At 32.4% G+C, this 15,114-nt stretch overlaps 1 protein-coding gene across 2 annotated transcripts in view; it reads right to left on the bottom strand.

Moving 5' to 3' along the window:
• PXDNL (peroxidasin like) overlaps positions 1 to 15,114 on the bottom strand; it is a 538,497-nt gene that overhangs the window by 236,653 nt on the left and 286,730 nt on the right. For both annotated transcript variants that reach the window (XR_004230951.1, XM_031946417.1), the window contains exon 4: positions 14,136 to 14,207. Coding sequence is in view for 1 of the 2 variants with exons in the window: in XM_031946417.1 (XP_031802277.1) it covers positions 14,136 to 14,207 (72 nt within the window). In the remaining variant the exon portion in view is untranslated. The remainder of the gene's footprint in view (positions 1 to 14,135; positions 14,208 to 15,114) is intronic.

The following is a 15,114-nucleotide window of genomic DNA, read 5'->3' as shown; positions in this document are numbered from 1 at the left end:
TGCATACAATTTATCCAATTATTGTATCGCACAAGAAAAATCCAATCAAACCAGTTTTTTTTTTAAAAGAAGCAAAATAAATGCAAGCAAACAACAATAAAAGGAGTAAAAATACTATGTTGTGAACCACACTCAACTCCCTCAGTCCTTTCTCTTTGGGTGTAGATGGCTCTTTTCATAACTGAACAATTAGAATTGGTTTGAATCATTTCATTGCTGAAGAGAGCCACATCTATCAGAATTAATCATTGCATAATCTTGTTGTTACCATGTAAATGATCTCCTGGTTCTGCTCATTTCACTCAGCATCAGTTCATGTAAGTCTTTCCAAGCCTCTCTGAAATCATCCTGGGGGTCATTTCTTACAGAACAATAATATTCCATAACACTCATATATCATAATTTATTCAGTCATTCTCCAATTGATGGAAATCCATTCAGTTTCCAGTTTCTTGCTACTACATAAAGGGCTGCCACAAACATTTTTGCACATGTGGGTCCTTTTCCCTCCTTTAAGATCTCTTTGGGATATAAGCCCAGTACAGACACTGCTGGATCAAAGGGTATGCATAGTTTGATAACTCTTTGGGCACAGTTCCAAATTGCTCTCCAGAATGGTTGGATCCGTTCACAGTTCCACCAACAATATATTAGTGTCCCAGTCTTCCCACATCCCCTCCAACATTCATCATTATCTTTGCTTGTCATCTTAGCCAATCTGAGAAGTGTGTAGTGATATATCAAAGTTGTCTTAATTTGCATTTCTCTGATCAATAGTGTTTTAGAGGACCTTTTCATATGACTAGAAATAGTTTCAATTTCTTCATCTGAAAATTGTCTGTTCATATCCTTTGACCATTTATCAATTGGAGAGTTGCTTGAATTCCTATATGTTTGAGTCAGTTCTCTATATATTTTAGAAAAAAAGCCTGTATCAGAACCTTTGAATATAAAAATATTTGCCCAGTTTATTGTTTCCCTTCTAATCTTGTCTGCATTAGTTTTGTTTGTACAAAACTTTTTAACTTGATAGAATCAAAATTTTCTATTTGATAATCAATAATTATCTCTAGTTTTTCTTTGTTCACAAATTCCTTCCTCCACCACAAGTCTGAGAGATAAACTATTCTATATTCTTCTAATTTATTTATAATCTCGTTCTTTATGCCTAAATCATGAACCCATTTTTATCTTATCTTGGTGTACGGTGTTAAGTGTGGGTCCATGCCTAGTTTCTGCCATACTAGTTTCCAATTTTCCCAGCAGTTTTTGTCAAATAGTGAATTTTTATGCTCAAAGCTGGGGCCTTTGGATTTGTCAAATACTAGATTGCTGTAGTTATTGACTATTTTGTTCTGTGAATCTAACCTATTCCACTGATCAACTAGTCTCTTTCTTAGCCAGTACTAAATGGTTTGGGTGACCTCTGCTTTATAATAGTTTTAGATCAGGTACAGCTAGGCCATCTTTATTTGATTTTTTTTTTCATTAGTTCCCTTGAAATTCCTGACCTTTTGTTCTTCCAGATGAATTTTATTGTTATTTTTTCTAGGTCATTAAAATATTTTCTTGGGATTCTGATTGATATAGTACTAAATAAATAGATTAGGGAGTATTGGCATCTTTATTATATTTGCTTGTCCAATGCAAGAACATTTAATATTTTTCCAGTTGGTTAGATCTGAATTTGTGAACAAAGAAGAACTAGAGATAATTACTATAGATGCTAGTCCTTTTTGAACATTCCAAAAACTCTTTGATTATACAGCTAGTAAGTGTCTGAGAATGGATTTGAACTCATAACTTACTCAACTTTAAGCCCAATGTTCTATCCACTGTGCCACCTCAATGCTTTAATAAATTCTTTCTTAACATCCATAAATTGTATCTAGGTAAGTTCCATGTATATGTGGACATACATCAAAAATGTACAATTATAATTTTTGTTCACTGATCTTCCCACCAAATTGTTTCCCAATTTTGTTTCCCAATAAATTGTTTCAATAATTTAATGGATTTCTATTTCTTCATATAGTTACTCTCTGCAGCTATGTAGTTGCCACCTCTCTGTGATTTAATATGATCATTTTCATGAGTTACTATAGTTGAATATTGTATTACCCTGTGGCCAATCTGGGGATGAATCTCATTGAACTAACCTTGGTTGGCCCTTGGATCATACCCATGCTCAAAGCTTCCCCAGCTTAGTAGTATAAGATTGCTGACTTGTAGACACTAACATAGCTTTCTAGAACCTAGAGTAACTTCTACAATACAGTGAAAAATGAGAGTCACGCTTTAGCAGAGATGTCAGCCCTAATTAAAGAAATGCTAGGTAACTCAAATTAAATACCTAAAAAAAGTCCAAACTCTAGTAAAATTACTACCTATCTCTAATTAATTTGTGCCTTTCAGCAAATTAAAATCATATCAACTAAATTCCAGTTCAGGATATGACTGCTTGATCTAATTTCATTTATTTCTTTGGGTTTTGATTTTTATCTTCAGTGTATTCTTAAAAGTGTAGGGTTTTAGTTATGTTTATGCTTTTAAAGACAAGTTTAATGATTTTATATAATCATTTATATTTGCAGCTTAAAATAAAATTAATAATCATTTCAGCATAAAAAATTATTTCTATACATAAACCTACTACAGGTAGAACTGAATCCTCTTTGAAAGAATTAAGCAAAAATAATCTTAAAGAAAGGGGTTCTTAGCTTTTTTGTATGTCATGGAACAATTTGACATTCTGATGAAGTCCAGAAAAATGTTTTTAAATTCATAGAATTATAAAGAAAATAAATTGTATTTAAAAAACAAAAGCAAGTTTATAAACTGCAAGTTAAAAAGTCATTCTATAGAGCAGTCATTCTCTAAGTTGCTCCAGATAATACTGGAGGGTCTCTGAAACCCTTTAAGAAGGTCTACAAATTCAAAATTAGTTTTTTTTATAATATGGTAAATATCTATAAATATAACACAAATAAACAAAAAACACTTTGAACAGATCCTCAATAATGTTTAATAGTATAAAGATACTGAGAAAAAAAGTTTAAGAAGCTCTCCTGTAGAGTAACTGCAACTGACAATGTATGCAACATTCTGGCTCCATACTGTTCCTCTAGAAGAATAGTGTATTATCTTATTATACATGATCAGCACTCACTCAACCTCCTTATCTTGATCCAATGAATACCTCTCAGAAAGCAGAAAGAGCAGCAGAGGAGATAAAACATTTCTTGTGTATTTTCTTGGTGACCTATTTCTCCTATTTGAGTATTTGGACATTTACACTCAAACCCTTGGGGAAGATACAAAGATAAAATCTGTGTTTCTGTTTCTAACATCCAAACTAGATTTACTAGAAAAGTAAATGAATGTCCAAAGACCAGATTTTCCCCAACTTAATCTAGCACGGAAATTTTATCTTTAAAAGTAAAGGAGAAGCACTTGATAACCTTACTTAGGGAGCTCATGCAGTGCCCCTAAACAGACCCAGGTGAACAATAAACATAGCTAGCATACATCACTGCGGGTAAAGATTCCATTGGTGAAATGTTCCAGGGAAGCAGCAGTACTGGAAGGCCCCTGGCTCTCCATGTCATCTCATTTGCTTCCAAAACTGCTTTTGGGATTTCGAGGCACTTAATTCTGCCAACACAATCCCTCTTTCCTGACAATAGAGATAACCAGACAGTACTTGGAATGAATATTTTTTCAGAATATAATAAATAAATTTAAGCTTCTCTCCCAACACAATTAATTTTCTGAAATATGTTTTTCACTTCATTAAAGACAAATGAGAAAATGTGCATAGAGAACAGGCCTCAGCATTATGAAAATCTAGTCTCATGTTCTTATACATCAGTGACCCCGAACAAATAATCTAATCCAGCAGTTCTCCAAGTAATGATGGCACCCTGTGAATGCCAGAAACCCTTTCAAGGCATCTGAAAATTTTTCATGATAATACTAAGATGTTATTTATCTATTAAAATATTCTTCACTTTTCCAATTACATATTTACATGAGACCAGATTTTCTTTATGTACTTCAACTAAAACAATATATTACAAATGATTAAATGCAGAAACTTATATAAGAGAATCCAGATGTCTTTAATTAAGCCAGAGAGTAAAGAAATTCACAAAAATGTATAAAAGAGTGGCATTTTTCTCACTAATTTTTTTGTATTGGAAAAATACAAAAGTGTGACCTTTCTATAAATATGTAATGAGTCTCTTATAGTTATTAAATGACTTCACAAATATATATTTTAAAATTTTATCAGTTTTCAATTCGAATATATAAATATCAATAAATACATTCCACATAAACAAAACCACTTGGGGGTTCTCAATATTTTTTGATGGTGTAAAGCAGTCTTGAGATCAAAAGCTTTAAGAATCATTGGTCTGACCTAATAGAGTCTCAGATAACACTACAAATTGCAGAAAAGGTTCTAAACTTCACCAATAAAAGGAATTATTTCACACAAATGAGTTCCCTAAGCCAATGTAATAGATCCGATAAAAAAAAAAGCAAATTTTGTTGCTGTTCAGTCATTTTTCAGTCATTTCTGACTTTCTGTGGGCCTATCTTGGCTAAGATGCTGAAGTCCTTTCCCATTTCTTTCTCCAATTCATTTTATAGATGAGAAACTGAGACAAATGGGGTTAAATGACTTGCCCAAAGTCACACAACTCATGCCTGACATCAGATTTGAACTCCTGACTCTAGCCCCAACTCTCCATCCACTGCACTATCTAGTTGCCCTAAAATTTAAAAGACTATCCATAGATTATTGAAAAACATGATGATATTAATAAAAAAGTTTATCCATGTCTTTTCTATCTTCTTTGCACTGTTCTCCTATTCTTCCTTCCATAATCTGAAGTAGAATTATCAGCAAAATTACAAAATTATAAGCAAGAAAAAACATTTGAATTGAAATGAATTGAATCATTTCCTCCCTTTACATTCGAGGAAGCAGAACCAGAATGAGTGTCAGAAAAAAAAATAAGTCCCAAGGCCAGGATTCAAATCCACATTCTCTAGCTTAAGCTCCATGATTCTTGACTCCATATTTTACTTTATCAGAGACCCAACAAATATTTGTTGAATTAATATAGAATTTGTCCTGCCAGTACTACATAGCAAAAATAATAGCTATCATAATTAAATAAAGTTAGGATCTCTCAGAGACCTCTATTTTGTGGGATTATATCACTAATTAACCAAAGGACACTATGTTCTTACACAGAGCTACAAGAGTCAATGAATACCACAAATAATCAAAAAGTTTTCTTGTCTTGTGTTATCATAATAATATTTATAGAGTATTTTAAGTTGTACTTTATATGTGCATAGATATACATGTACATATATGTGTTTATTATACATATATGTATATATTATATAGAATTACTATATATAAAAATATATGGTATATATATATATATATATACAAATATATACCATATATTTATATACAATACTATTATGTACACATTCATGTGTATAGATGTGTATGTGTGTGTGTAAACTCATTTGATTCACAGGTGCTATTACTAAACCCATTTTAGGGAAGAGGAACTTGAAGCACAGCAAGGTTAAGCACAGGATCATACATCTAATAAGTGTCTGAGGCAGAATTTGAATCCAGCATCTTCCTGACTCCAAGTAATACTCTCTCTCTAGTGTTTTACCTAGACATCTTAAAAACTTTGGGGAAAGAAGATAATAAAAGAAATAAGTCTGCCTCTCAGAATGGAAGGATAACAGATGAATGTAGGAAGGATGATATAATCCATTTTAAATTTTGTCATAATTTTTATTTCATGAAGAATGAACTTTGGTCAGGGAAGGAAAAAATCAAAGTAACTTACAAAAGATTAAATTTAGTGAAGAAGACATAAAAAATTTCCTTGCAATCTCAGTGAATTCAAGTTAACAAGACTAGACAAGCTTTATCTCACACTACTGCAGTAACTGGTAAATGTTATTTCTAAACCTCTTTCCAGTAACTATGGACAATGACAGAACTGCCAAAAATCATGTGGATAGATAAATACTAGTTTAATTCTACAAATTAGAAGAACAAAGTGAGCAAATGAGAGATCAGTGAACTTGAGTAGAATGTTTTGAGGTGTCAAGGCCATGCCAAATAAGAAGCAGTTAAAAGAAATAAGAATTTAGACTAGAGAAAAAAAGATTTAGGAGAAGACAACTGCTGTCTTCAAGCATTAGTATTTGTTATGTGAAAGAGGTATTAAACTTGTTCTTCATGTCCCTGAATGACATATTCTTAATCTGGGACCCATAAACTGGTTTGTATTTTAAATCTTTTGATAACTTTATTAAATATAACTGCTTTCCCTTGTAATTCTATGCATTTTATGAATTTAAAAATATTATTCTGAGAAGGGATATATAGGTTTCACTGGATAGCTCAATGGGTCCATAATTTTAAAAAAGATTAACAATCCTTGTTCTACATGGAAGAACTAGGAACAAGAGAAAAAAGCAGAGGCAAATTTCAGTCAAATATAAAAATTCCCAACAAATAAACCTAATCAAAAATATAATGGGTTTTCTCAGAAGACAATATATTCTCACCATATGAAAAGTGTCCAAGAAAAAGCTAGGTGAATATTTCTTATATTGAAGAAAGGATCCTTATATAAGTATTTGTTTACTCATTTTAGTCATGTTTGACTCTTGATGGCCCCATATAGGATTTTCTTAGCAAAAACACTTGTTTTGTGTTATTATAATAATAATAGCTAATATTTATAGAGTACTTTAAAGTTTGCAAAAAATCAAAAGAGTAACACTTGAAGTCAGGAAGACTCTGAGTTCAAATTCTGTCTCAAATACTTATTAGTTCTATGACTCTGGACAAATCACTTAACCTTGCAATCTTTCAGTTTCTTTTTCCTTAAGGAATAAGTAATTTCTCTTTATTTTGGAGGGGTTTGCCATTTCCTTTTTTAGTGAATTAAGGGAAACAGAAATTAAATGATTTAGCCAAGGTCACATAGCTAGTGAGGATTGGAAGCCAAATTTGAACTGAGCATCCCAGCTTTCTCCCTGTACAAGTATAGTTCTCTAAGGTCCCTTGCAACTCTTTGATTCTATAATATTGTTCTGCCTACTGATGTCCTAGGCTACTGGGCCTAGGTCTGGAAAGGTAATCAGATTCTCTTCTTTCTTCTTTCATCATTTTCATGCAAGCAAAAAGCAAGAGTTAAACTAGTATATAACTCAACTATATTCCAGCAGGGGTTATTGAAGAATATGAGTTAACATAGGAAATTACTTAGGACCAACTGAATCCCACATTAATAGTTATGACAGAGAGCACCAACTTAAGACCTCCTTGCAGGTTAAGTTCAAATCAGTGTCCTGCTTCTTTGAACCTACAATACCCCTCTTCTTCTAGCTTTCTCTGTTATAATACAAAAACTCAACAAGAACTCAACATGAAGTCCACATGAAGATTGGAGGACACGATTTCAATAATACATTTGAAGGCTGGATTGCTCTTGCTTATATAGAGAAAAAAATCTTGCTTCTGACACCACTTCTCGTAAAAAAAAAAAAAAGAAAAGCCCTCATCTTCAAGTGTTCTTAAAGATTAAAATGCTTTTATTAATAATGCTGCAGGTACTTAGCTCATGGATCCTATCCTCAACCCACATACACATATTCCCACTCCCACTCTACCTCTGCTAAGTAGTCAATACCTAGCTCTTGGATAGTCTTTAGGATTATATATTAAGGCTATTTGAATTCAATACATATTCAAGGTTTTCATCTTGTAAACATATTTTCAGATGTAAGCACATATTGTCCGGTGAAGACCAATAATGGGCTGTTTCTCTTTAATAATGCAAGGATGATAAAGCCATCAATGTTGAGAGGCTGTAATTACCTCAATATGGGTAGTCTGTTCAGCTCATGTACTGATAAATATTTTGAGAAAAACCTTGATACCTTAATAAAGAAGAAGGCAATAAAGTCTTTCTATAAAAGAAACCAGACATCAACCTGTTTAACTTTTGATATGGAGATGTACGAGGTTATAAGTGGCTATGCTCAAACTGATCACTCAATACATGATGGAAAAAACTCATAATAAATCATACTTAATACAAATATGTATTTTGTTTAATAAAAGATCACCTGCAGTTGCAGTCTTGATTCATAATTTGTTAAAAAAAAAAAAAGTGGAGGAAGGGGGAAGGGACAGAAAAGCTGTCAAAATCACAGACTTAACAGAAGAAATCAAAACCATGCTGGAACAGATTTAGTACATATCATTTTCATTATCCTCTGTGCTACTACAGTTGTCTTAGAAATACAAACTATAGTTTACATCTCATTACTCTTACTCATTTACCAAAAACCCGTCATTTTATTCAACTGTGCAAGAATACTTTAAATACTAAAGAGAATGCTATTGTTCAGTTTTCTTTTGGGGTTTTCATGGCAAAAAATACTGGGGTGGTTTTCTGTTTGCTCTTCCAATTCATTTTATAAATGAGGAAATTGAGGAAAACAGGGTTAAGTGACTTTCTTTTTCTGCCAAGGGCCATTTGGATATTGATGACATCATTTGAGGGCCATACAAAATTATCAACTTAAAGAATTCAAGCAGTGGAAGATTGCTGTGCCTGGCTTTCAGCTCTTTATGGCCTGTGACTGCTTTAGCAAATAATTTCTCAGGACTTAAATAGCCATCAAGTCAGACGATCCCCACCCATGCAATAAAGGATCACTTTTATAAATAAAACTTGTAGTAACTGATAAAGAAAATAAGGGGGGAAACTTCAGTGGTATACAAAAATGTATTTATGAAAAAGTCAAAGAAATGAGAATATCATCTACATGGGGTATTAATTTCAACAAGTACTTACTAAACACCTTCTCTGCATAAAATACTTTGCTAGATAATGGAGATACAGTAACAAAATTAAGAAGTCTCTACAGGAAACTGAAATTTGGCAATGATGCCTCTTTGCCTCTTCATACATATATATTTATATACAGTATCTCTATTGTTATCAATAACTACACACATACACAGACATATACATCAAACCCTATTACTTTTCTAGTTTCCTTAATTCCATGAAAGTCTGAATTAACCAATCAGTTGCAGTAGTATAAGTGAATAAGGAAAATATGCAAAGCAGAAACAACACAATAAATAATAAAAATAATAAATTAACATAAATGATTTGCCAGATCCTTTAAGATACTGGGTTCCTTAAAAGTATCCACATGTGTAAAAATTTTTGTAGCAGCCTTTTTGTAGTGGCAAGAAACTAGAAACTGAGTGGAAGCCCATCAGTTGGGAAATGGCTGAATGAATTATGGTATATGAATGTAATGGAATCTTCTTGTTCTATAAGAAACAATCAATAGGATGATTTCTGAAAGATCTTGAGAAACTTACATGAACTGACACCAAGTAAAGTGAGTAGAACCAGGAGAACATTGTACACAGCAAGAACAAGATTATGTGATGACCAATGTGATAGACTTGGCTATTTTCAACAATGAGATGATTCAGGCCAATTATAATAGACTTGTGATGGAAAATGCCATCTGCACCCAGAAAAAAAGACTGTCAGAACTGAATGTGGATCACAACATAGTATTTTCACCCTTTTTATTGTAGTTGTTGTTTGATTGCATTTTTTCTCATTTTTTTTCTTTTTCATCTGATTTTTCTTGTGCAGCATGATAAATGTAGAAATATGTTTAAAATAATTGCATGTTTAATCTATATTGAATTATTTGCTGTCTAGGGGAGGGGAAAAAGGAAGGAGTAAAATATGGAATACAAGGTTTTGCAAGAGTGTATGTGGAAAAGTATCTTTACATGCATTTTGAAAAATAAAAAGTTATCATTTAAAAAAAGATACTAGACTCCGGCATGAAAACTTGATTCATTGCCTTCATATAACACAGAGCTTGCTCAGAATTCACTATTTAATTCAATAGGATATCTCTGTTTACATAATACAGAACCCACTAAAGATATACTCAACCCTTTCGCTGCAACTTCTGGAATACCTGTTCTACGATTAATAAGCTTTCTTTCTTATTTTGTTAATTTACGCATTTTATATTTTTTCTAGATGATCATCCATCTCTTTTGAGTCCTCAGTCTTTCCGGCATATAATTGTGCATCATAGATTCTGATAATTATTTGTATTTCCTCTCCATTGTAATTTTACTTTAATCTTTTTAAATTTTTGTTGATGTCTTTTCTTTTTTCCTAATCTTCCTTCTCTTCACTTCTCTCTTTTTAGTCTTTCTTCTTTCTCTCCCTTCTTTTATTTTCCCTCTCCTTCTTACTCCATTTCTCTTCTCCATTCTTTAAAAATGAGAAATTCAGATATTTAGAAAGATTTGTATTAATTTTGAATAAACTGAATATTGAATAATATTCATTGATTAAATAATGTTACATTTTGTATTTGATTGAATATTGAATAAACTAACCTGATCCAAGAAAGCAGCATACATAGGGATTATAATAATATTAATTAAAACAACACTAAAAGATAATTGAACTCATATAAATTACAATGACAGATCTTGATCCTAGAGATTTTATGATGAAATACACCACCTTGTTCTCGGTAAAGAAGTAGAAGATTATGCTTATGGAATTAGATGCACATTGCCAGAATTCACTGCTATGTCAATCAGTTTTGTTTAAATCTGTTTTCTTTGCTACAATGAAAAACCCAATTGTGAAGAGAGGAGATGATTGTGGAGAAGTGACTTTGGCCTATAAACAAAAGGCAATAATTATTTTTTAAGTTAATCATAATTTCCTTTTTCACGGCCACCATAAGGAAAACAGTTTTTATTGAACAATGTAACTAACATATGCCTCTAAAATAGGCTCCAGTGAAAAAACTTTTACTGTTAAAAATAAACCAAATGTCTGAGACAATGCACTAAAAATGCCATTTTCAAAACAAGCCTTAAGTTACTGTCAAAGGCCAATTTTGGATTAGTGAGGCAGAATCAGGGCAGTTTGACATAGTATCTATAACAATTCTGCAAATGACAACAATGTTATTTCTAGACCTTGTCACTTGAGGCTGTGGGGAGGGTTCAAAGGGAATTGAACTCTCCAAATGTTTGTGTTGCCTACATCTATTGTAGTTATGTAGACACAGGCCAAAACAAACTTGGCTTTTAGAGCTAGGATTAACATAGCCAATTATATGCTAAATGGAAGATTAAATATGAAATTTTTAGCTAACAACAAATCTCTTTCTTTATAGGCCAACATAAGAAAATATGAATGTCACTGTGCTTTAAAAATAGAAATTTAAAACTATATGGTTCCACAGCATCTAAAAATGAGTATAGCATTACTCATTGCCAATAAAAAAGAGCTATTATTTTTAAATTTTAAAATATTTAATTATAGGAATTATATGCATCTCAAATAAAAATTGGGTCATTTACTGTGCTAAATGTTTATAAAACATCTGTAAACATATTTAAATGATAAATATCAGCATCACTTTAGTGAAAAAGACAGAAGATAGGAAGTATAAAGAACTAGTTTTCTAATCTCAACACTAGTAAAACCTAGAATACCCAGCCTCTCTGAACTTTAATTACTTTACCTACAAAATAGAAGAAAAAAAATAACTACTTTGTCATCTCCCTTGCTGGATTGTTCTGAAAAGGCTTTCTTAATTATATAGTATAACACAAAATACTAAGTAAATAGATTTTTCATACTTACAGAATGTGACCCAAAATTAAAACAATGGAGAAAAAGTATACATAAGTGGAACAAAAATGATTAATAGACATTAAAATAATTATATTTCTTTTCATTTCTATACAATCATTATAAACACCTGTCATGAAATGATACTGTGCTAGGTGTGAAGCATAATGTCAAAAGTAAGTACAAGAGATAAAAAGAAAAGCAAAAATCAATCCCTGATCTCAAGGATCTCATGATCTGATGAGGGGAAGGGAAGGACAAGCTTAATAATAATCAAGAGAGGGAAGGCACTAAAATTAAGAGGAGCTGAGGCAGACTTCTTGTAGAAGATGGATTTTTTTCTGGGACTTAAAAAAAAAGCAGGAAAGAAAGAGACAGGGATGATGAAAAAGAAGATTCCAGGTATGCTGGTCAGCTAATGAAAGTGCTCAGAACTGAGAGATGGAGTGCCTTGTTCAAAGAACAGCTAGGAGCCTATTGCAATTGAATCAAAGAACAAATGGAAGGGATTAAGGTAGAAGACCTGAAAAGGGAGGGGTAGTTATGAAGGGTTTTGAATATTAGAGAATTTTGTATTTAATCCTTGAATTGATAGGAAATTTATTGAGTTGGGGGAGGGTACCAGGGATAACATGGTCAGATCTGTGCTTTAGGAAAAAAATCACTTAGGCCTCTAACTGGAGAATGGATTGGAATGAGGGGGAACTTGCAACAGGCAGATCCATTAGCAGGCTATTACAGTAATCTGGGAAAGAAGAGATTAGTTCCAGCACCAGGAAAGTGGCAGAGGAGAGAAAGGGGAGTATTCACAATATATTGCAAAAGTGAAATCAATACACCTTGGCAATAGATGTGAGGAGAATAGGGTTCAAGAGAGTGAGAAATCAAGAATAACAACTAGGTTATGAGCCTATGGAACAGTAAGGATGGTGATACATTTGACAATGATAGAGAAAATGGAAAGAAAAAGTCTTTCCCCTTATTTTACAGAAGAAAAAACTAAGGAAACAAGAGTAGTTGTGAATTGACCAAAGTCAAATATGTATTGAGTATCAGAGCTGGATTTAAGTCCTCTCACTCCTAAGACAGTGCTCTTTCTACTATTCAACACTACACACCTGGTTATTGGAACAACCTAAGTGGCACAAATCTTAATAATTATTAATTAAATAAGTTAATTAATAAACAACATTAATTGAATAGATAATAAGTTTATTATTATTACTAACATTTATATAGTGCTTACTATGTGTCAGGTGCTGTGCTAAGCACACTGAAATTATTATTTCTTTTGCTTTTCTTTACAGCCCCAGGAAGATAGGAGCTATTTTATCCCCATTTTACAGATGAGAAAAAATACGAGCTTTTTGGACTATCACCCCAGAATGTTGAGATATTAAAGTTTCAGTCCACTAAAATCCTCAAGTCTTTTCTTCTGCATTGCTATTAAATCAGATCTCCCTCAAGCCAGTCATCACTAATTTCTGCTATTAAAGTCCTATTAAGAACTATATATAAATAACAAATTATATCTTAAAGGTTTTCTTGTACAAACGCGATAAACAACGATATTTGTTACACAATGGAATCATGTCTGTAAAGCTGTGATCTGCATGGACAATGCTTTCAAATATAACAGTAGGATTTGTCTCACAAACATGCAAGCATTATGGAAAAATCTAGAATAAAGTATCCAATTTTGTTTCAGTGGTATTATTGACTTAATTTGATTTTCTCATAGTGAGATTTACATTTCATCCTGGGGTCCTGATACTGATTTGCCAGTTTGTAAGGGCACCATGCATAGTTTTCACATTATCAGTTTTATGTTGCAAAAAGAAAATTGGACTGGGAATTTAGCTAGGAAACCTCACTGGCAGCACCACAGCAACACCTTACCGCTTGGCTTACTTCTCTGGAAAAGAAAAAACAGCAAACTTTGAGTCTTGACTGACATTGAAGGATCTGAGTTTGAATTCTAGATCATGTATGTGCTGTCCATGATGATACTCTGGCCCTATCTCCTTATAGGCAAAATTAGTAGGTTGCCCTAGATGATTTCCAAGCTTCTAAACCCTATAAGGAGTTGGACAAGAGGTTCTCTAAGGTCCATTTTGACTTTCAGTATCTACAACTTTTATTGAAAAGATAACATTAAAGTTGTCACATGAATATGAATCTTTAAAGACTTCTTCATAGAATAAGACATAACTTGAACATAAGGCTATATATATACATATATATATATATATATATATATATGATACACACACACACACACATACACACTTTTAAGTTTTTTAACTTCTCAATGAACTCAGTCATGTTTCAATAAGTTAGCTTGGAATTACTTACAGCTGCTCCAAAGATATAAGCCCTTTAAAGGCTTGGGCATCTATTGTGTGGATTTCATTCTTATACAAGTACCTGGAAAAAAAGAATATTACTGTTACAATAGTAAATTTGTAAAAATACTCTAAGTAAAGACAATATGGAATAATACAATTCTAAGGTTAGATTATAGAAGATCTAAGTTCAAATGCTTTCCTGGTACTTGCAAGTTCATCATCATCATCACTATTACAGCCAGCATTTATATAACATGTTAAGGTTTGCAAAGTACTTTAGATATCTTAATTAATTTCATCTTCACAAAAAAAAAAAACTGTGATTTAAGTATTTTTATTATCATTCACATTTTATAATTAATGAAACTGTGGCACAGAGAAGTTAAGTGACCTGTTCAGTATAACACACTTAATAAGAATTTTGACAGAAAAATCAAACTCAGATCCTCCTGACTCCAAGTACTCGGCTCTCAGTCTTCTAGCCTCTCTATACTTCAGACAAGTCCCAGGATTCATCTGTTGTTATTGTGGGAATCTTCTTCATCATTTTTGTCTATGTCTTCTTTGTGTTTGCCTTCATCTTCTCCTATTTCTCCTTTTTCTTCTGTCATTCAGTCTTGTCTGACTCTTTCTGACTTCATGGACCACAGCACACCAGACCCTTCTATCCTGCACCTTCTTTCAAGGCCTGTCCAGCTTCATGTTTGCTGTTTCCATATTATCTATCCATCTCATTTTCTACCATTCCCTTTCCCTTTTTTACTAACAAGAGGGTCCTTTTCAATGAGTCCTGTCTTCTTAGAGCCAAAGTATTTAGCTTCAATATTTAGCATTCCAATAAACAATATGAAATAATTTCTTTAAATATTGACTGACTTCATCATTGACTGGGCTGTAAACTGCATTTGTGAGGGAAATTTTCATACTAGCATATCCACACATTTACTAAAGGTCAATTAGAGTGAAAATAATATGAAAATGAAGGA

The sequence above is a fragment of the Sarcophilus harrisii genome, chromosome 1, assembly GCF_902635505.1.
Source record: "Sarcophilus harrisii chromosome 1, mSarHar1.11, whole genome shotgun sequence".
Classification (NCBI taxonomy): domain Eukaryota; kingdom Metazoa; phylum Chordata; class Mammalia; order Dasyuromorphia; family Dasyuridae; genus Sarcophilus; species Sarcophilus harrisii.
The sequence above is the reverse complement of the archived record's forward strand: the minus strand, read 5'-3'. Positions and strand labels throughout refer to the sequence as shown.